The following is a 22,173-nucleotide window of genomic DNA, read 5'->3' on the forward strand; positions in this document are numbered from 1 at the left end:
ACATACTGTATGATCCTAGTTATAAAACATACTTGAAATGACAAAACTATTGCAATAAAGAACAGATAAGTGGTTGTCAGGGGCTGAGGAAGGAATGAGGGAGGGAGGGAAGGAAGAGGGAAGTGGGTGTGGCTATAAAAGTGCAACATGAAGGATCCTTGTGCTGGTGGAGGTGCTCTGTACCGTGACTGCACCATGTCAGCACCCTGTCTGTGCCCCGTGTGATAATTTTCCAACTGGGTAAAGCGTGCGTGGGATCTCTCTGCCCTTACAGCTGCATGTGACTCGACAGTTACTTCCAAAAGTTTAATTAAGAAAGTAAAAATTTTTTAAAATATGTAGATTCATGAGGTTCCACACTGACAGTTGACTAAATAGGTCTAGGTGATCTTGAGAATCCGTATTTTTGAGTTCCTTATGCACAGTGAGCTTTAGCCAGGTTGGGAATCAGGGTGAACATAGCTGTAGTCCCAGCTGTATTACTTCAGTTTTTTGCCTCTCTTGTGTGCATATGGGAATGGGTATCTGAGAATAATCCTGAGCGTCAAATCCTGAGCTTCAAACCACACTCTTCTTCAAATAGAAAATGACTTATAAACATCTGTCAGGCCAGTAGAATTTTTTTTTTTAAAGTAAAATACCCTTTTAAGAATTTGATGAAAACCTGAGGCCTACTCCCTGCCAAAATGCATAGACACCAAAAAATTACATACAATTTCAGGTGTTGCACTGATATCCTGAACTTTCTTGATAAGTTTGTGATTAGGTTAAATTAAACTCTGTGTCTTGATTAAATTTCCTTCTTCTTTTCCTTCATCTATTCGTTTGTTTATTCAAATTACTAAGGTGTTTTTTAAAACTGTAATTTTAAATTTCTGAAATTATATACTTTAAAAAAGTATGTCCCTCATCCTTTCCACTTCATCAGTTTTGGGAGAGAGTTTCTACAGCCATAGATGCTACATAGCTTTCTGAGAAAGTAAGTCACTCCAATTTAATTAGTTTTAGAAACTCCTACATCTGGGTATCAGAGACATCAAACGCTAGCAACGTTTCTACATTTGTCTTGTTAGGATCAGCACATCGTTGTGAATTTATTTTACTGTGTCTTCTTTGTTGTAGACTAGTAATTGATGTGGTTTTAGAACATGTGTTCATCATTTATTTTCTTTTTGGACAGCTTTCAGTGGACACCCTACAGTTTCTGCTCTTCTTATATATACAGCAGTTAAACAAGGTCTCCCTGAGAACATCGTTGATTGGAGAAGAGTGGCCTAGTCCCAGAAACAGATCTCACTCTCCCGACCTCACTGAAAAGTCCAGTTGTCATAATAAGGTACTGTTTAAATTATGGCCTCTTTCTCTGAAACAGACAATTTATGAGGGAGATGGTTTGCCTTCATTAAAAATTACGTTAGACTATTTATATAAGCTAGAGATTGGCTGGCTTGTTTTGTCTGTTTTGCTTTTTACTTTTTTTCCCTAATTATAAAACAAAATCAATATGTGCAGTCTTAATCAAAATAGAGAAGTGATTTCAATTCCTTTAGCAACACAAAAATCACCTAAATGACTTTCAGGCAAATCATTCACTGTACTCTTATTAGCATTCCCATTTTTGCAAATGTTAATGAATTTGATTACACATGATTTTAGGCAAGTCAGTTAATTTCTCTAGCTTGGCTTCTCTTCTCTAAACAGGGATGATAATGCCTATTTCTGAATGGCTGTGAGAATTCAGTAATATGTTAGCATGAGGCTTGTTGAACAGTGAGCACCAGTATATGGTGGCTTTAGTTTGTCCTATAGCATGACCTCTCCCAGCAACTATTAGACCAGGGATGGACACTTGACCTGAGTAACCCATTCCTAGGTTTGTGTTTGAAATTGGTCTGATCTGAAATGATGACCTGGCCCAATCAGTACCCCCAGCAACTGAAGAAATTACCAGTTGGCGATAGGTATTTGAGATGGTAGCTCATGTGACTTTGGGACCAGAATAGCTACCATATCCATGAGTGATCAGGAGTTAAGAGAGCTTAGAAACTCTGAGGTAGGAAGAAACTCTGAGAAAAACAGAATGGAACAGACATGCAGAGAGGCCTGAGAGAACCAGCATGGAGATGGCTGTCCAGTTCCAGTTCTGATGAGGCCTACCTGAATACTTCAGTTTGGGAGATGACTATGTGTCCCCACAGTAAAATTTCCCTTTATTTTAATTAACTTGTATTCCCTGTGCCAGTGAAAGTTACCACCACCCATACCTAATTAGTTGTCAAGTCTTACTGATTCTGCCTCAAAAAGAACTCTTTAAAAATTTCTTTTTTTCCCCTCTTTTATAGGCCTTATTGTCATTTTGGTTTTGCCTTGATTTCTGTAATTAGGTCCTACTTGGTCACCTTGCTTTGAGTCTATAGTCCACCTACTACATTGGACTTTCTAAAATGCAGATGATTTACATCTCCTGTCGAAACTCCATCAGTGAATTCTCATTGTCATTGTTGTTCTCATCTTGCACCCTTTGGCACCTTCTCAGGGCCTACCTCCTGCAGGGCAGGGGAATGCAGTAAGAGGGAGGAAGAGCAGATGAGCCGTGGATAGCTCTGCTTTGACATGTTCTTTGGTATCCAAATGACAGTTTATTAAAAAGAAAGAAAGAAATAGCTGTTTATAAAATAGTTTGAAAGCCTCTGGCACACAAAATGAAGTCCAGCTGTCTTAGCATTTCATACAAGGTCTTTTGTGAATGGCCTCTGCTTACATTTTAACTTCATCTGCCACTTCCCAGCACACTTCCTACACCCCACTCAGAGCTTCCACTTTTCTGAACACAGCAGGTAATTTTACTCCTGTGCGCCTTTGGATATTGTTCCCTAGACCCACAGTGCCTTTTCCCTTATCTGTTTGCATAACTACTGACGTCAGTCAAGGATCTATTCAAACAATGCTTCACTAAGGTTTGTTTTCCTTGAGTTCTTTGTTACTCTCATGTTCATAGAACATCTTAACAGATCTCTGCCATAGGTTTTTATCTCATTGTGTTATAGTTATTGGTTTATATTGGCATTTCACTACGTAGATCCTGAATTCCTTGAGGACAGGAACTTTATCTTATTCAATTAGCATAAATCATCACTTAACATTGCTCATACCCCATAATATCTATCAAATGAATGAGCCAAATTGTTGGAACATCTGCCAACTCAGTTTATTCCCAAAGTTGTAACTTCTCTTAAATCTGGTTACTATAAGATCAGTTGCCTTGTTTCATCCAGTGGAATTTGAAATTCCTTCTGTGATTTGAGAAGGTAAAGAAAGAAACCAACTGCTACATGAAAGGAATAACTGAGATGGTTATTTTTATGTTTGATCCAAAACTTTTAGAATATTTACTAACTGTGTGACCTTGGGCTAGTTTCTTAGCTTTTCTGTATCTCCATTTCATTGTAAAGCGGGCGTGGTAATGCCATCTGTTGTATGGCTGTTGCTAGGATTAAATATGTGAAAGTTTGTATAACAGGGCTTGGCACATATTCAGGGTTAGCTGTTAGTATTACTTTTGAATTGGCTAAGGTAGAGAGATAAGCTGTGTATACCTATCACATGCACAGAAAATATGAGGTTTATATTGCCATCTTACTGACTTTCAAAAACACCACTTTTGGGGAGATGAGGCAAAAGATAAATACAAAATAAATAACATATAAAAGTTTTTAGGTCTTCGAGAATCTCTTTGTTCTGTTAAGAGTGCTTTCTTTTGATATTTTTTAGAACTGGAATGATTACAGTCACCAAGCTTTTGTCTATGATCATCTGTCAAATCTCCTTGAGCTGCTTTTAGATCCAGAACAACTCACTGCATCATTTCATTCAACCCACAGTAGTCTAGTCTCTCGAGAAGCTGTCATGGCACTCAGCTTTCTTATTGAAGGGACAGTGAATAGAGCCAGGAAGATATATCCACTTTATGAACTTGCACTGTGGCAACCACTGCATGCAGAAAGTGGATTCTCAAAGACCTCTAAGACCTTTTCTTTCTGCAAGCTGGAAGCCTGGTTGAGAGCCTGTTTGACTGGGAATCCATTTGGTACATCTGCTTGCCTCAAGTCTGGAAAGAAATTGGCTTGGGCTCACCAAGGTATTTATTAATATTTTAATCTATATTAAGTTGAATGACAGATTAAGGGACCTCAGAGAGTTGGTGTAAAGATGAAGTTCTTTTTAGCTACACAGACACATTGGAAATTCAAATTTATAGTAGAGAGAATCTGGCTTTGGTTGCAAAGGTATCTCTTCCTGATAGACCAGTGATGGCTAAAGGGATAGGTTCACATACTATATGACTTCCTGGGGCCCAGGTATAAGTTTTAAGAGAAGAGGAGCCCAGATAGAGGTTAAAAGAGAAGTAGGTGCCTACACAGTGAGGCAAGTGCCAGGCGAAATTAATGGGGGAAAGAAAATTAGAATATACTTCCACAGCCTCTGAATTTCAAAGATAAAGAAAAAATAGGTTCCATGCAAATGTAAAAAAAAACAGTTTTGTATCAAATTTTTATAATGCAGAAAACCAGAAAATGGCACCATCTACAGAGTGTGGAGCAAAGAGATTGTGATCCAAGTATTTTATATCCAGCCAAGCTATTGCTCTAGCATGAGGTCAGAGACTCAGATATGTAAGGCTCCTATAAATACATAAGAGATACTAAATAATTTTTGATGTTGATAAAAGAATGTAGGTGCAAGTAAGTTTTTAAATTTTAGGGTAGGAAAAAGAAGGGCATCTAACCTCTTAGGATTATACAAAACTATGATAGATATTAGGATGACAGATAATTTTTATCTTTTAATACTAGTATTTAACATTTTTTCTGCAATAACCATGTTTTACTTATCTATAAAATGGAAACAGTAAGAATTGTTTTAAAAGAAGAATAACACACTATATGACCTCTCCACATTTAACCAGTATCTCTTTACAAGAGTGTCCTGATGGTTTGCAGGGAAGTACAGTCTGAGAAGGCAATTACATAAAGGCAGGACTGAGTTAGGAGGGCAGCCTGCACAGATTTTTTGAGTGTGAGTTTGTGCAAGGCACTGTGTATGAGAGGAAGATGTGCTTTCAGTTAGTAGTATCTTGGGACTGAAGACGTTAACCCGAGTAGAATTCATGGAATGACACTGTAAGTAATTTAGGAGGGATTCAAATTCAGTATTAATGGTAATTTAAAGAGATGATTTAAAGGTTGGGATGATAAATTAGGGCAGGTTGGAGAAGATATTTGAGTTGTGCCAGCTCTGCCACTTAGTAGCCATATGACCTTAGGCACGTAACTTGAAGAGTAGGCATGGAAAAATCATAGATATATAGGCAATCTTGAGTGGATTATAGGTTTAAAAAAATTTTATAACAAAAATTTTTGAAATACTGCAAAAATAAGGAGATGTAAAGAGAATAGTACAGCAAACATCTCTTTACCCAACACCCAGATCAAACATTTTTTAAACCTCACATGTATCTAATTTTAGACATGTAGACATGTAGACATGTAACCTCATGTGGCTGATTGTTTTCCTTTGATTTGAAACTATCTCATTTATTTCTGTTTGTCTTGAATAGTTGAAGGGACAACCAAAAGAGCTAAGATTGCTTGTAATACTCACGTGGCCCCTCGGATGCACCGCATGGTGGTGATGAGCCAGGTTTACAAGCAGACATTGGCCAAGAGTTCAGATACTCTGGTGGGGGCACATGTAAAGATTCATCGTTGCAATGAATCTTTTATATATCTGCTCTCTCCCTTACGGTAAGCACAGTCTTCATAGTGTTCTGACGTTGTGACATTTTCTTTGGACCAGGGTTGATCTTTTCTCCTCCCCCTCCTTTCCCTCCCCCTCCTCCCCCCTTCTTCTTCCTCTTCTTCCTCCTCCTCTTCTTCGTCTTCTCCTCCTCCTTCTTTTTTGCCATCAGATAATAATATTGTAGTCATATATTTTTTATCTTACTCTTACTCAGAGAAATTTCTCTCATTTTTCAGATCTGTGACAATTGAGAAGTGTAGGAATAGCACCTTTGTCCTGGGCCCTGTACAGACTGCTCTTCACCTCCACAGCTGTGACAACGTCAAAGTCATTGCTGTTTGCCATCGCCTATCCATCTCTTCTACCACAGGTTGCATCTTCCATATTCTGACACCTACACGCCCACTTATTCTCTCTGGGAACCAGAGAGTAACGTTTGCCCCTTTTCATACCCATTACCCAATGCTGGAGGACCACATGGCTAGGACTGGCCTTGCTACCGTGCCTAACTATTGGGACAATCCCATGATCATGTGCAGAGAGAACAGCAGCACAAGTGTCTTCCGACTCTTACCTCCATGCGAATTCTATGTATTTATTATTCCCTTTGAGATGGAAGGGGACACAACAGAGATACCTGGGGGTCTTCCATCTGCATATCAGAAAGCACTGGGCCAAAGAGAAAAGAAAATACAAATCTGGCAGAAAACTGTGAAGGAGGCTTGTTTGACAAAGTGAGTATTTTCTAGAAACAGTAATTTGTCTTATGTGAAACTGCATGCATGGGAAGGTAGATTAATCTGCACGTTTATAGCTGTGCTAAAATAATAAAAAAGACATAGTATGTCATTTGTTAGGGTCAGTATTCCAGGCACATTTGGTTGAGGGATAGGAACAAGTGGATACCCAAGTATTAGACCCCCTTCTTTTAAGAAGCTTAAGTTTAATTGGCAGACACAGGGCTTAAATGAATGAAAGAGCATATATAGACTATGTCACATAATCCAATACATGAATGGATTGGTTTTAGTTTTCAATTTACTTGTCTGCACTGTACTGGTGGTTCTCAGGCTGGGTTATGCATCAGGATCATCCAAAGAGCTGGTTAAAAATACAGGTTTCCTGGCTCCACCATTCCACAGACAGACTCCCCAAAGGTGGACTTTTACTGCTGGTCCCTGGATTAATGCCAGTTTTTGTCAAAGTTTTCCTAATTCATGGTAAAATATGAAATAAAAGTATAGTGTTTAAAATAAAGCTAAATTTGATTAATTTAAAATACTGTCTTTTAATCTGAGATTCTTTCTTTCCCACTTTGGCAGTTCTAGAATACTTTATTTTTAATAACATGCTTATGATAGTAGGTGGATATGGTTTATTATGTCTGCCACAAATTTTATTTCAATGGTATTGGTCTTTAAACTCTAGAAGCCAAGAACCACTGTATACAAACCATGTATAAAGATTCAGAAAATATCAGTATGGGTAGTCAGGGAAGGTTTATGGAAGAAGTAGAGCTTGTGTTGGACCTTGAAAAATGAGTGAGGATTGGGTCGATACTTTTAACAGCACTAGAGGAGGAGATGTGGAAGCAGAAGCAGACCTTAGGTAGCCTGGAAATCAGTTGCTGAAACAGGATTCTGGGTATGCGGTAGTGGTATTTAAACTTGGTTGGGTAGACTGAGCCAGATTATGTAGAATCTTGAATAGCAGGCGATGAAAGTTAGATTTAAGTGGAATTAAGTAGCAAGAGCCATAAAAGGGTTTTGAACAATGAAATGAAGTTCAGAAAGCTGTTTCGTTTATTCAGGGACATTTACAGAATGCCTACAATACACATACCACTTTATTAGATGTTATGGCAGATTAAAACATGTGATTGGTACATATGGAGATCCTCTGGTTAGATTTGAAAGAGGGCAGTGAGGGTGGTATTACAGGAGTCTAGGCTAAGCAACTGGACTAGAGTGGAGAGAAAGGGGGTGGAGACCAGAAATACTTTGACAGGAAGCAGGATTTGGTATAAGATTTTGTAAAAAAGACGAAAAAATTAAAGATGACTCCAAAAATTAAGAGTCCAGTTTAGAAACATTTGACTTACCAGTTTTCTTCTGGACAGAATAGCGCATACAATTTAAAAGTAGACGATGCTCAGAATAAGTAGTTATTGTTTGCACCAGTGTTTTGGTATTTAATTAAACTTTGTTAGAGATTTTAGGAAGGGAAACTAGAGACATTATAGCACCAAATGGTAAAGGATTGCTTCTTATACAACATTGTCCAAAGGGAGCTGGAGCTACCTTGAAAAAAGGGTATCAAGTTCTTCTGGTGGATGTTTCCATGAAGTCTCCTGTATCCTGATAATGCCTTGATCATTATGATCCTTTCCCTTAAGAATGAGAGAAACTTTTACTTTCATAATTGGATCCTATTTGCTTGGTATTCGTTTTCTTTTTTTCCTGATTGTCATTATCTTGCAAAATAGCATCCATTCCAGAAATATTTTCTATTTCTGACAATACCGAATTGCTCTTTGATATGTAAGTAAAAATGCTTATTTTAATTAGCTCTCTTAGTTTGTTAGATTTTAAAGTTAGTGTTCTTCTTTGGATAACTGTGTCTATATTGTAGTGGAAGCTACTCTGACTTAGGAATTAGTACTGACCGTGCCACTTGTTGTGTGACATTGAGTGTGTCATCTGACCTCTCTGGCTCTTAGCTGTACCATATATGAAGTATATTTTCTACCTGATGAGATTGATATAAAGGTTTAATAAGATAGCTTATAGTAATGATGCACGTATAAGACAGTGTAGTGGTGTGTGCTGTACAGTGTGGAATAGTCTGAGTATAAGGCACCCTTGTTTAGTGATGAGTTTGTGAGACACATCTTCTGGGTGAGATTGTTCACTCAGAAGATCTGAGACCTAACCTGTTAGGATCACCTGTATTCTAAGAGAAATAGTAATTGGAAAAAGGCTTGATCCAGCCGTGCTATTTTCTAGATGCATTCTTGTGGCTTTGTTCTCATCATATAGATGAAGGAAGGAAGTGTATAATATATAGTTACACAGCTGCATTTAGAATCTTTAAAACAGTTGCTACCTGCCCCAAATTATAAAGATCAGTAACAGCCACAACTCACGCTTTACCTTGGAATCCGTTGTGCTAATACTGCTGTTATTCGTTACAAACATTCCACCTGGTTTGTATCTCATGGACTGAGCCACCAGGATACTAATACTACAGACAAGTCATTCTCAGCTTAGCAGAATGATGATGATGACTATAATAAAAGGAAATATGTTTTGAGCACTTATTATGTGCCAAGTACTATTCCAAGCACCTTCTGTGTGTTAACTTGCTTATTCTTCTTAACAGTTCCCTCTCAGATGAGGAAACTGAGAAACAGAGAGATTTAAGTAATTTCCCCAAAGTCACACAGGAGCCAGCATTCACACCTAGTCAGCCTGTTTCCAGAACCTGGGCTCTTGGTGTCTTTATTGTTTTCTGTGAGCTGTTGTTATAAATAATGTGATCATTATAATAATGTGATCTAAAAATGGATCATGAGGAAAAACATTCTTTTAAAGCAATTCTTTTGGTTGAATGCTTCTGGTATTAGGTGCCTAGATTTTCTTACACATGAAAATCTTGTATACATGTACAGAGTCTGGAATGTGGCAAGGATTTAAAAAATGTTGACTCTCAATAATAGCATATTCAAGTGGTGAGATCCATGATAACACTAGAAACAAGGAAAAGCATGCAATTTAACTGTGGGAATACAGGAAGACAGAAGAATTACTGACCAATTTGAAAACGAACTGCCAACGTGATCTCTTAAAAGTGATTAGATTATGCCATTTCCCTGCTCTGGCCCCTCTAACGGCTCTCCATGGAATAAAATCTAAAACCTTGTGGTACTTACCAAGCCATCTTTGCCTCATTTTCTGCCTTTCTTTTCCTCATCCACTGCCCTTCTGCCACACTGCAATCTTCTTGCTGTTAATGTGGTCATTGCCCTCCAGTCAAACACCACCAGGAACATATCTGTAGAATAAAGTTAGATTTTATTACTCATTATAAGAATAGAGAGAGCTAGTTTCATTTCCATAAAAGCATGTTTAAGGAACTTATAATTGGATTTTGGCTGTGCTAGATGATTTGGCGGAGGGTTCTGGGAAACAGGGCTTTGTTGTGGGTTGGATGCAATCTGAAAGTGAGGGTAATTCTGTGATTTGGTATCTTAATAATTTTTGTATCAAAGACGGGAGGAATAAAGGGGCTAAAGCTATCATTGTAAAGAAGCAGCAGTCGCTCATTAGCCTGGAAGGGTGATGTTAAGTCATTTTTATGGTTTGGACCACAAAATGTTTTTGTTTTTGTCTGGACCTGAGATGTGACTGTGGAGTGATTTTATTTTTGCCTTGATCTATCATCATCCCGTAGGGCCCTTGTCTAATGTTGGTGTGCTGTGGAATTGTTGATGTTTGACAGAAGAACACCACGGCCAGGCCAGATCCCGGCTACACCCAGGCCTAGCTGATGGTGCTAACTTCCTAGCTCCCGGAAGTTAGCACCATCAGCTAACTTCTCTCTCTTCTCCTGAACATGTTAAAAATCCTCTCACTTTAGACCTTTGCACTTTTTGTTTCTTCTGCTTGGAATGTTCTTCTCCAGATATTTATTTTACTTAATCTGTCATTTCATTCAGATCTCTGCTTGTGTCACCTTAGGCTTCTTCTGTCCATTCTTTTTCTAAGTTAGCATTCCCAAATTCTTGATTTCCTTACCCTGCTCTGTCTTTCTCCAAGGCATTTATAATTATCTAAGTTCATGTATATTCATTTTATTCATTACCTATCTTCCCTACTAAAATATACAGTCCACAAGGAGCACAGACTACATAGATCCCAGTGTGAAGGGCGCCCTCTGGAGTCGTGCAGCACAAACCTGCCCGGAAACAGAGGCCTTTTCTCTTCGCTTTACATTTATCCCCATCGGTCAGAACACTGCCCAGCATCTCTTGGTCCTCAGTGAATATCTGTTGAATAACCACAGTATAACTAAACATATAATTACTGAGTTTTTACAAAGAGGGAATTGTATCTGAACAATCTTTTTTTTTTTTCGGTGGTGGTGATCAAAATGGACAGAACTGAACAGAGCAGTTATTTGGAGAGATCAAAGGGAAAACAAGAAATAATTTAATGTTTATCCAGTTAAAGTATTTTATAACCACTTGGAATAAAATTAATATGAATTAGTGTTCTTATATTCTTTTTGTTCTCAACTGCAATTTTAGGGATCAAAGGAAGCAGTTCCAGGTACTTGTGGAAAACAAATTTTATGAGTGGTTGATTAATACAGGACATCAGCAGCAGCTGGACAGCCTTGTGCCCCCTGCAGCAGGCTCCAAACAAGCAGCAGGATAAGACTTCCTCATCAAAACACCGGTAGGCATTTATAACGGAGATGACTTAAATTATTTTGGGGAAATCTTTTTTTACATACCAAAAAAATATGGAAAGTTTGTTTCTGACCACTGCTAATTTTTTTCCCATTGCTTCCACCAGCATATAGATTTTTACATACTCGTTTACCACATTTTATAGTGAGAAGACCAACCAAAATATTCAGGTGGAGCCTGTAGAATTATGAGCAAATACAATAGCCAAATTTCTCTTTTTTGCCTCTTGCCTGGCATAAGTTGTACTGTCCAAAGTTGTACTGTACTTCCCCATACATAGTTTTAAATTTTGTGCCTTCTAACACGTCTCCTCTTTCCCATCACCTCACAATTAATAAGTTATACATGAACCAATTAATAAGTCAGCTAATCTTTGTCAGCTACACATATGAGCATTAATAAGTTACCAGAATTAATCCAAATGAAGATCTGAATAGTGAACTCTAGGATACCTACAGATTCAACAGAAGAGAACATGGATACAGAAACATTTACTGGAAGTTGTTTATTCCAAATATGTAATTTTTTATAGAAATCTTTTTGCTATTTTTAAGTACTTTAAAGTAACAATAGAAAAACAGACAAAGAACATAAATAGGTAGCTCACAGAAAGATACTTATAAACACAAAGATGCTCATTTTCACTTAAAATTAAAGAAATGTAAGACTATTTTTCATCTATCACATTGGCAAGGATCAAAAACATAGTATACGACACTGATAAGACATTTCACTTGCTGCTGGGGAAAGCGTAGATTTGTGCAGCCTTTTTGGAGGATAGTTTGACAAAATCAAAATTAAAAATGCACACGTTCTTTAACTTTGCAACTTCACTTCCTAGATTTATCTTACAGATACACTCATGTATGTAAAGATCGGCTTAAAAGAGATGTTCATTGTAGCATGGTTTGAAATAGCTGTAGACTGGAAACAAGCCAAATGCTTCTCAGTAGAGGGCTGGTGCCTAATGAATAATCAGTTCAACAAACATTCCATGCCGTAGAAGGCATCTTTAAAAAGAATGAAGTATATATCTGTAATGTGCTGATATGGAATGATCTCTAAGGTGGGAGTCGGGGGGTGAAGGAAAAATGTGGAGGGGGTAAAGTGTTGCCTTGTGTGTTTGAAAAAAGGAGAGGGATAATCATAGACATTTATATGCTAATTATGTGCCTTAAATTTTCTGAAAGGATATAAAGAAATTGTAAATGGTGTTTGTCTTTGAGGGATGAGACTGGGTGTCTAGGGTAGGAGAAAACTTACTCTTAATTTTTATGGCAATATAATTCACATACCTTAAAACTCAACTTTTTTAAAGAATTCAGCAATTTGGGTTATATTCACAAGTTTGTATAACCATCACCATTAACAAATCCAGAATATTTTTATCACCCTAAAAGTAAACCCCATACCCACTGATAATCACTCCCAATTCCTCCAACCCCATTATCCCCTCTGCCCCCTGGTCCCTGGCAACCACTCACCTGCTTTTTGTTGCTTGATCTGTCCATTCTGGACATTTCATATAAACAGAATCAAACAACATGTGGACTTTGTGTGTGGCTTCTTTCACTTAGCATAATGTTGCCAAGGTTCACCTATGTTGTAGCATGTGTCAGTACGCCATTCCTTTTTGTGGCTGGATAGTATTCCATTGTATGGATATACCACAGTTTGGTCATCAGTTGACGGACATTTGAACCGCTTCCACTCTTCAGCTCTTGTGAATAATGCCACTATAGTTACTTCCATGTACAAGTTTTTGTGTAGAGAGATGTTTTTATTTCTCTTGGTTATACTATATGGAGGAGTAGAATTGCAAGGTCATATGTTTAACTTCTTCAGGACTCACTGAACTCTTTTCCAAAGCTGTGTAAACTTATTCTTTATTGTTTTCTTTATATTGTTTTCATTTTTAAAGTGTATTACTTTTCATAAAAAATAATTTTTACAATATTTAGTTAGTAAGTGCTGAAATTAAGAATTAGAAATCTAATGAAGATTATGCAAAGGAAGTGGTAACTATAAGAGGATAAAATTTTAGTTTAGACTAATCCCTGTAGCCTGCTACTTTATGTCTATGTGTGAATTTCTTTTCTTCTATTCTGAACTAATGTGACTGTTGGAAAAAAAGAGTATAAACTTTTAACTTCAGATATTTTATCACTCTAAATTATCATCTGACCTTGATATATGTGATTTTATGAAAAGAATTTTTTCCCATGTTTGCATGAAGGCAATAGAAAAAAAGTTGTTAGCATTATTCTTTTTTATCCTCAGGGCCCTGGCAACATGAGGATGAGTGGCAGATGGCCACATGTGGAAACTAAATTGGGAAGGTGCTCCTGCTGCTTAAGAGACTTTGGAGTTTTGTTTGTTTTTTTTTTCCTGTTTAAGACCTCTCCTTAATTTTCCTTCCATTCTTACTTGTTACTGTTTACACTGAATTTTAGCTAAACTTCTGACTATCGTAGAAACATACTGTTTATTGAACATCAGAAGGCTCATTTTGTGATGCTGAAATGAAGACGTTGATGAAGGCTTGTATATATGTTAATGGTATAGTGACTGAGTATAGATTTACAAGTAAACTTCACATTTTAATTTGTGTAATGAAAGGGTTTCATCCTTTCTAGAGTTAAATAAGAGTTTTATAGTTCTTTGTAGCTGTTTACAAAGGAAATAGCTATTCCTTTTAAAAAAAGAATTGGAATGAAAGTGTGATTTGTTGGCATAGAAATATAGCAGAAGTTTTATACAAAGATATTTTAGCCCTTAAAGTATGCCACAATGAAATTGTGTGAAATCTTTATTTTTTAATTTCATTTTCTGCTTCAAATTTCCAGTAAACATTCTAAAAAGTAATTTTCTCCTTTTGATAAAAAGATAAAGCTTTACTTTTAAATTTAGAAAAGGTTTCCAATGTCATTCCGTGATGTTATATCAAAATAAAGTTTACATTTGGTTGAGAAAACTATGTTCTTTAAGATAAAGGAAAACAATAATCAGTTTAATAAAATGAATCTGATTGCTGATAAACATTGTTTCATATGTTCTATGGCCATTTAATTAGTAATTATATCAGAAGGGTCTTGATCTCTTATTTCTAAAGTGAAAATTAACCCTCAATGTATTTTAATTCTAATTGGAGTTTTTATAGTTTTTATTTTAAGGTGAAATTCAAGCAAGCAGAGTATCACAGATAAACACTAGAGTAATAGAAGTATATTTTGGAAATTGCTATTGGTTCATAAAATTAATGGTATTAATTAGATATTTTCTTTAAAGTTTATAAAGTTCAGAAAACTAAGCATATACTTAATACTTTGTTACTCAACAGTCTTCATATCAAGGCATGTTTATCATTTTCTGAACTGACCATGATATATTTTGGGGCATCCCATTGATAAAAATATTTCCTGGAGGCCTTGTTAGTGGGAAGATGAGGAAGTTGGACTTATAAGAAGAATATATGTGACTAGGAAAATTAAAATGGAGAAGAGCCGATTTGTTGTTTCTTTGAGTTTATGTAAGATTCAATCTCATTCCTAGAATCAGAGGTAAGTTAAGTGCCAAAAACTGTTCTCTACACAGGTTCCAATATGATATCATGCCAGAGAACTGCCACCTAGCAGGTGGCAAGTTGAACTTAGATAAACCTTTGCAAATTCAGAATTCCCACAGTAGCTTTCTGTCTCCCCGGCTGCACACTGTAGCACCCTTTCTTGTTGGATTAGAACTTTGTGTGTTTTGAAAAAATATGAAACTTAACATTTTCAGGAATGAGAATTCTTACATGCCTTTTGTCCAGACTCACCAGTTGTTAACATTTTGCCACATCCAGCTTACCACTCTCTATATATAGTATTATTATTTTATTTTTGCTCAACAACTTAGGAGTAGGTTGCAGACATCTGGGACCTTTAACCCCTATATACGCTAGCTTGTATTTCCTAAAATCAGGCATTCTCTTACATGGTCATAGTACAGATGATTAAATTCAGGAAGTTTAAGAGTGGTACAATAGTATTATCTAATATACAGTCTATATTCAAATTTTTCTATTCATCCCCAAAATGTCACTTGTTGTGTTGTTTTTTTTTTTTCCAAAATACAAGATCATGCATTGCCTTTGGTTGTCATGTAAGTTTTGTTGCTTTGGAATATATATCACTTCTGTTCAGAGTTAGAGAGTTGGTTTTTTGACTCATCACCTGCAAGCTCTTTTGAAGGAAAAAAAAGGCTTTAGGGGTTTCAAGGTGGCTGCTTGCTAGAAAACCAAATTGCCCAGGTAAGAGGAACTTTTTTTGTTTTAATTTTGAAAAATTTGGCTGGGTTCTGGTGTATTGACTCAGCAAAATCTATAATGCAGCAAGGCTTGGTAAGCATTAAAGGGGGTACTGAAGCTTTCCTTTATTTCATAATCCCGATTGTTTTTCTAGAAACCATCAATAGCCTCTAAATGACTGACTCAATTTTTGGATCCTATTCTCATGACTAAGCAAATGTTTGATTTGAAACCAGCCCAGTATAAATGTCTCTGTGCCTCTAACTCTCTGTAGCTATTCCTGGAGTTCAGCACTGGGAAAACCAATCTATGCACTAAAAATGTCTAAAACTGGAACCAAGGTAAGTAAATGGTCATGCTGATTTCTAGCCTACCCACTTTCTTTTCACCTAATGCTACACTGAAAGAAACATGGAGAAAAACAGAAGCCTGGAGGTGAGTATGATCACGGTTAGAAGGCTAGGATTAGAGAAAATATTAAGAAATGCTTATTGTATTTCCCACTTTAATAGAATTACCAAAGAGTTTATTAAGGGTTTATCTTTATGTGTGGTACTATGTTGAATATTGTACATGTATGTAATGTGTAAATATCATCACATTTCTGCCTTCCAGCAACTAATCTTTGAACTTCCACAGGAATAGGACATGCACATAAGAGGATTATGTGGAGTTAAAAACTTAGTATTCAATTAAAAATTTGTCTTGTGAAATCTAGCCTCAACCATTAATATTCTAGAAGGCCAAAGTGGATGGACCAGTCAAGTGAATTAAATCCTACATACCCGCTTCGTTCAGCGGTTACGCTTATCCCTGTCCCCAAATGTATTGCTTACTTGGGTTAGGAAAATTGCCTCTGAAATACTTGATTCACTATTGTTGGACTGGACACTGATTCTCTTCGGGAATGAGGGACTATACCTTCATTCTCTTTTTACTTCTTCCACTGACCATAGCTCTAAAGCAAAGCCTTTGGTGCCTGATATTCCTCCCTAATGTTCTACTCTGAAAATGTTCAAAACCATTGAATCTTAAAAGAAGAAAGGTGTTGAACGAATACTCGTATGTCATTTACTTATGTTCTCCAATTGTTAACATTTTGCCATATCTGGTTTCTCTCTGTCTCTCTTTTAACTAAATCATTAGAAAATAAATAGCAGACTTTGTTATACTTTTGCCTGAAGTATTTTAGGCATGTATATCCTAAAAACAGGGGTATTCCCTGTGTAAACATAATACCATTATGTCCCCCAAATTTATCATAAGTGTAATACCTAATATTCAGACTCTATTCAGATTTCCTTCAATTGCTCCCCAAAATGTGCTTCATGGCTGGCTTTTCCCCTGCTGTGGAATCCAGTCAAGGATCACACATTGCATTTGGTTGTCAAGTTTCTTTGAACTTCTTTTTGTTTGTTTTAGCCTCTTTCATATAGAACAGTTCCCCTATTTTTTGTTCTTGTTCTTTGAGACATTGACATTTTTCAAAGTCCAGACCAGGTGTCTTATGGAAAGTCCCAATATCTGGATTTGTCTAATTGTTTTCCCATGTTTAGATTCAGACTAACCACTTTGGCAAGAAATATACGTAGGCAACATCAGGTACTTCTCAATGTATTTTTTCAGAAGGTATCTCTTAACTTGTTCCGTAATTGGTTAGTGCCTGATTTTTCTTCCCATTTGGAAAAGAGAACTAATAGTCATACTTGCATCCAGAAGGTTTGGGGAGAAAAATAAGACAGTGTTCTTTAGTGCTCTGAGGTTTTTGAAAAATCCCATGAAATGCCATGAAAATCCCACTAAAGAGAATCTGAAATCCTTCGAGGGATGTCCATGTGCCTGGAGGGAAGACTCTTAGAGAACATCCCCCACTTTTTAAAGATTTCCAGACTAGGAATAGTGTAATCTCTTTTATTTCTTGTAGCTGGGCTGTTCATTTAGTTAAAAACTGTTGCTGCTAGGCCAAAGGAGATAGTAATTCATCTCTTATTCTTCCTCTTATTGCTTCTCCCTTTCTCACTATCTTGCTAGCAATTTAATCGCAGGAGTTATGGGCTTGGCAGAAGCAATGCATTTTACTAAGTTTGTTTTTGTTACCTCTGGAATTCTCAAGACATTTTTCTCTCTGCTGTATTGGATTAGTAGGCTATTTTTGAAAACATGAACTTGAAAATTAGAGGAATTTTGTAACAACTTCTAGGAAAGTCTCCTGCACATTTCTTAGCCTTCTCTACAAAAATTTTTGCCTGAGTCCCAACCTCTCAGCTGACTGTGAAGTAGATTTCATGGTCCTTCTACAAATGGAAATTGAGTAGAGCTGCAACATTCTCTGGGTCCTGAGATTTGGTCTCAGGTCTCCCACCACAAGAAGTGCTTGGCCCTGGAACTCAGTAGTGGTTCTGTGGCAACACTAGGGCTTTGTTTCTACTCTGGGATGATTGGCTGGTCTGCTGGAAAGGTGGACAGCAGGGAAGAATCATGTGTGTTTCCATTTCTCAGATACTGAAGTCAGTCAGGTAAATGTGCAGAGGGTAGTAAGTGTGAGAAACAATGAAGGAAGAAAGCTGATATTAATTTCCCTTAGCGTATCCCTTGCAAAGCCTCTTTTTTGCTGAATAGTTGGCCAAAAAACAAAGGTAAATTGACTTAAGGAGTTTAGAATCTATCCATTCTTAGAGAAGTTACTTTGATTTTCCTAACAATTTTCCCACAGGTTTTGGGAAAAGCCTTATCAGATCCAGAACAGTCTTGTTCCATTTCTAAGAGTAAATGGTGTATGTTGAACAGAGCTAGCTGTGCAGGCAGTAAGACAGCAGAGGGAGATAAAGTAAAATAGAATGAACCACAGATTACTAACCAGGAGTCTGCACTGCTGTCCACTGGTTTGCCTGCATCCAGCTTGTAACTAGCTAGTGACCTTGGGCAAATCATTTAACTTCTTTATCTGTAACAGCTGTAGCTTTTTGGCAATCACGAGCCAACTATTAAAATTATTTTATCAACACTGTGCTGTTGGACCCTCAGAACAACCCTCTGCAGTGGACATCGTTACCCAGATTTAACTAGTGGTGCTGTAATTTTGTTTTCTTATCTGTAAACTGGGGTATCACGTACCTGTAAATCTGTGCTATGCTAAAATGGGAAGGGGAATGGGAAGAGATGAATATGGAAAGGGAAGAAAGGAGGTGAAGTAGGTGATTTAGGGGTGGGCAGGGTAAGGAAGCTTTTCAGGAAAAGGAAAGAAGAGAGTTGAGAGAGACAGGAAGGGTAGGGAGGGAAAGATTACAGCTGAAGGAAAGAACTATTAGTAGGTTACTATCTAGAAAGACTCACCTGGGGTAGAAAAGAATGAGGTATTATTATGCCTGGCTGCGAGTCATTCCTAACTTTCTTCTGCTCCTTCATTTCCTACATCTAGTTAGTCTCCACATCCTCGTTTCTGTGACTGTTTCCTCATTGTTCACATCGCAGTTGCCTTTGGTTGGCCCTCGGCATCTCTCACCTCGCCCAGAGCAACCAGCTATTTCCAGGCTCAAACCACTGCCTTATTTCCCACATCACCCCCCCGAGGGATCCTGGCCTGGCTTCTGGGTCCCTGGGGCTTTATTTCCTAACCCTTCACCGCATACTCAACATGCACCAGGCTTAATGAACTGCTTGTCCCATTGGCCGTGTCCTTTCACTCCTTTATTCCTTCATACAAGCTGTCCTTTTGTCTCTGCCTCTGGAAAACCCTTACCTACCCCTCGACCCTCACCTCAGAGATCCTCTCCAGACTCTGACTACCTCTGCTGCTTTCATCTGAAATGGCTGACTTGGTTTTTCGCCTTTTAAACCGACTGAGCTAATTAGCCACAGGGTGGCGGCATCACACCAGGGACTTGACTGCTCGAATGAAGGACGCCTGTGATTGCAATTCAGATTCTAACCGAGCATGGATCTTGGCTGTGGAGTTCTAGAACAAGAAGGGACAAACTCTGTGGTCCGTTTGGCCTAGTGGTTTTTGGAAACACTGTCATGAAGCCCTGAGAGTTCCTGGGAATTCTGTCACCTGCTTCAGACAAAACTTATTTTACAGCCAGAGCTTTGAACCTAGTCCAGTCCTTTCATTTGCCAAATGGGAAGCTGGAGCCCAGAGAGATGGCTTGTCTACAAGGTGGCTTGTAGTAGGGCTGGCTGGAGAGGGGCAGCTCTGGAGCCTAGCCTTAGTATTTCCCATTTCTCTGGCTTGCAGAGTTCCCAGTGCCATCACAGACCTCACAGGTCTCACAGGTTTACCCCAAAGACTGTGGTGAAACTTGGTAAGAGTTTGAAGCAAAGGACATTCTTGCCTTGTCATTTTGTTACTTTGCAACCTCTCTTGTTGGCAATACAATAATAATACAGAACATAGTATGCTATATTTTTTTTTATGTCAGTATGTTTTATAACCATCTAAAATGAGCTCTAAAGCTAAGGTCAGTGTCTGCATTTGGAACTCACTCATCTTCGTCCAGCTCTTGTTGCGGGTTTGTCAAGCACTGGACACGGGGTTCCGTAGCCTAAACAACGCTTGGTTCTTGCCTTTGGAAGAAGTCTAGTAGGAGTTGGTGGGAGAGACAGATACACAAGTGGAAAACTCATTATATAATGTGATAAGCACAGTGAGGAGGAAGGCATGACCTTGAGCCTGAAACTACTGGCTTACAGCAGAGCACTCTTCTACTTTTTTCATTTTAAGCCTTCAGAAAGTACTCATGCCTGTTGTGGACAACAAAAGTTGTCTCCCGAGGCACACGTTGTGAGGGAAGGCAGAACTGTGTATTTTCTCCTCAGGATTGAGGAGGAAAGAATTTCTAAAGTGGAGAACGTGTTCTTAATTTTCACTTTTCTATAAATAAAGCCACCCAGCCCCTCAGATCTTCGCTTCGTCTGCCCTGTCCCTCAGATTACTTTCTTTGAAGACAAAAACTTTCAAGGCCGCCACTATGACAGCGATTGCGACTGTGCAGATTTCCACATGTACCTGAGTCGCTGCAACTCCATCAGGGTGGAAGGAGGCACCTGGGCTGTGTATGAAAGGCCCAACTTTGCCGGGTACATGTACATCCTACCCCGGGGCGAGTACCCCGAGTACCAGCACTGGATGGGCCTCAACGACCGCGTCAGCTCCTGCAGGGCTGTTCATCTGGTGAGTCTGGGGCTGGGGGGCTTGCGCGCTCTCTTCCCCCAACCCCTCCCTTCTTTTTTAGCTTCTATGTAAAAGAGTTTTCTTAAGATTTTCCTACCTCTCAATGGGTGGTTGTCCCTTGTTGGCTGCTGAAGCTTCAATAAAATTTTAGGTCAGTTCATCACAAGACTGAATACACTAATTCTTTCCATTGCACTTCTGCTACCTCTTGCATATTTTAAGGAATTAAGTTTTTCTTGTTGGAAGTCAGCTATGTCAGTCAGAGCACAGTGGGGATGAGCGTTCAGATCATCCCACTTTCGAGGTGGTGGGTTCTGAAGCACACTGTTCTCCGAGTTCCTGGCCGCTGTGTAATGGCTGCTGTTCATTTCCCGCTCTGTTTTTTCAGTCTAGCGGAGGCCAGTATAAGATTCAGATCTTTGAGAAAGGGGATTTTAATGGTCAGATGTACGAAACCACTGAAGACTGCCCTTCCATCATGGAGCAATTTCACATGCGAGAGGTCCACTCCTGTAAGGTGCTGGACGGTGCCTGGATTTTCTACGAGCTGCCCAACTATCGAGGCAGGCAGTACCTCCTGGACAAGAAGGAGTACCGGAAGCCCGTCGACTGGGGTGCGGCGTCCCCAGCTGTCCAGTCTTTCCGCCGCATCGTGGAGTAATGATGTGGACTGGGCCATGACCTTCTTCCTAGGGGCCAAATGCTGGCTGGCCTGTTCGTCCAAAAAAGCATCATAAATAAAACAATTGGCATGCATTCCACTGTTTACTGTAACGCCTCTCCTTAAACACTTTTAGGGACCAGTAAAGTAGCACCCGCCACAGCGGGCAGTTACACGAAGCAGCTCATCCTTCAGATTACCCATCTATATCTTTGTGCCAAACAAAATGGGACTGCATTAAAAGGTTAGAAAATCATACTGTCATGTAGTGGTTCTTGTTGCTTACGGTTTGTGTTAATCCAACAGGGACAATAACGACAGCTACCATTCAGTGTGTGCTTTCAGCATCCCATGGTCTCTTCCCAACAACTCTATAAGAAAGGGGGCTTCTCTGCATTTTACAAGTAAGGAAACTGAGGCCTAGAGAAGTTAAAAACTTGCCCAAGTTCAGCAGCTGGTGAACGGAGGAGCCAGGATTTGGTCCAGGGTATTTATGTTCCAAAGCCATTTCAACTCATTCATTCAGCACGTACTGGCTGGGGACCTGTGTGCATAATATAAGTTCAAGACCCTCAGAAATATAAAAGGTAGGAAGGGGCCCCCTGAAGATATGACTGAGGAGACAGAATACCTGTCAAGAATAGTAAGTGACTGAGGGGAGAGTACAGCTCAGTGGTAAAGTGCGTGCTTAGCGTGCATGAAGTCCTGGGTTCAGTCCCCAGTACCTCCATTTAAAAGAGAAAGAATAGTCAGTGAAAACAGGGCTATTACCTACAAATAAC

General features: G+C 38.6%; 2 protein-coding genes across 19 annotated transcripts in view; both read left to right on the forward strand.

Annotated features, from left to right (window-relative positions):
- TBCCD1 (TBCC domain containing 1) overlaps positions 1 to 14,311 on the forward strand; it is a 61,946-nt gene extending 47,635 nt beyond the window's left edge. For 17 of the 18 annotated variants that reach the window (XM_045519761.2, XM_074366365.1, XM_045519752.2 and 14 more), the window contains 6 exons: positions 1,181 to 1,336; positions 3,772 to 4,138; positions 5,618 to 5,804; positions 6,036 to 6,533; positions 11,108 to 11,258; positions 13,553 to 14,311. In XM_045519761.2, coding sequence (XP_045375717.1) covers positions 1,181 to 1,336; positions 3,772 to 4,138; positions 5,618 to 5,804; positions 6,036 to 6,533; positions 11,108 to 11,237 — 1,338 coding nt within the window. In that variant the 3' untranslated portion in view covers positions 11,238 to 11,258; positions 13,553 to 14,311. The remainder of the gene's footprint in view (positions 1 to 1,180; positions 1,337 to 3,771; positions 4,139 to 5,617; positions 5,805 to 6,035; positions 6,534 to 11,107; positions 11,259 to 13,552) is intronic. The other variant, XM_074366409.1, reaches the window with a different exon arrangement.
- Positions 14,312 to 14,457: 146 nt separating this feature from the next.
- On the forward strand, positions 14,458 to 21,647 carry CRYGS (crystallin gamma S). The gene is made up of 2 exons (XM_045519762.2): positions 14,458 to 20,730; positions 21,119 to 21,647. Exons 1-2 carry the CDS (start codon positions 20,560 to 20,562, stop codon positions 21,389 to 21,391), a joined length of 444 nt encoding a protein of 147 aa, XP_045375718.1. The 5' UTR covers positions 14,458 to 20,559; the 3' UTR covers positions 21,392 to 21,647.
- Positions 21,648 to 22,173: the final 526 nt, after the last annotated feature.

Source organism: Camelus bactrianus, chromosome 1 (genome assembly GCF_048773025.1).
Source record: "Camelus bactrianus isolate YW-2024 breed Bactrian camel chromosome 1, ASM4877302v1, whole genome shotgun sequence".
In the NCBI taxonomy this organism is placed as follows: domain Eukaryota; kingdom Metazoa; phylum Chordata; class Mammalia; order Artiodactyla; family Camelidae; genus Camelus; species Camelus bactrianus.

Bases quoted from the DNA above. Each gene is read 5' to 3' on its own strand.
- CRYGS (XM_045519762.2), top strand. From the start codon at position 20,560: ATGTACCTGAGTCGCTGCAACTCCATCAGGGTGGAAGGAGGCACCTGG. The intron at 20,731-21,118 runs GTGAGTCTGGGG...CTGTTTTTTCAG, and splicing joins CCTGCAGGGCTGTTCATCTG to TCTAGCGGAGGCCAGTATAA.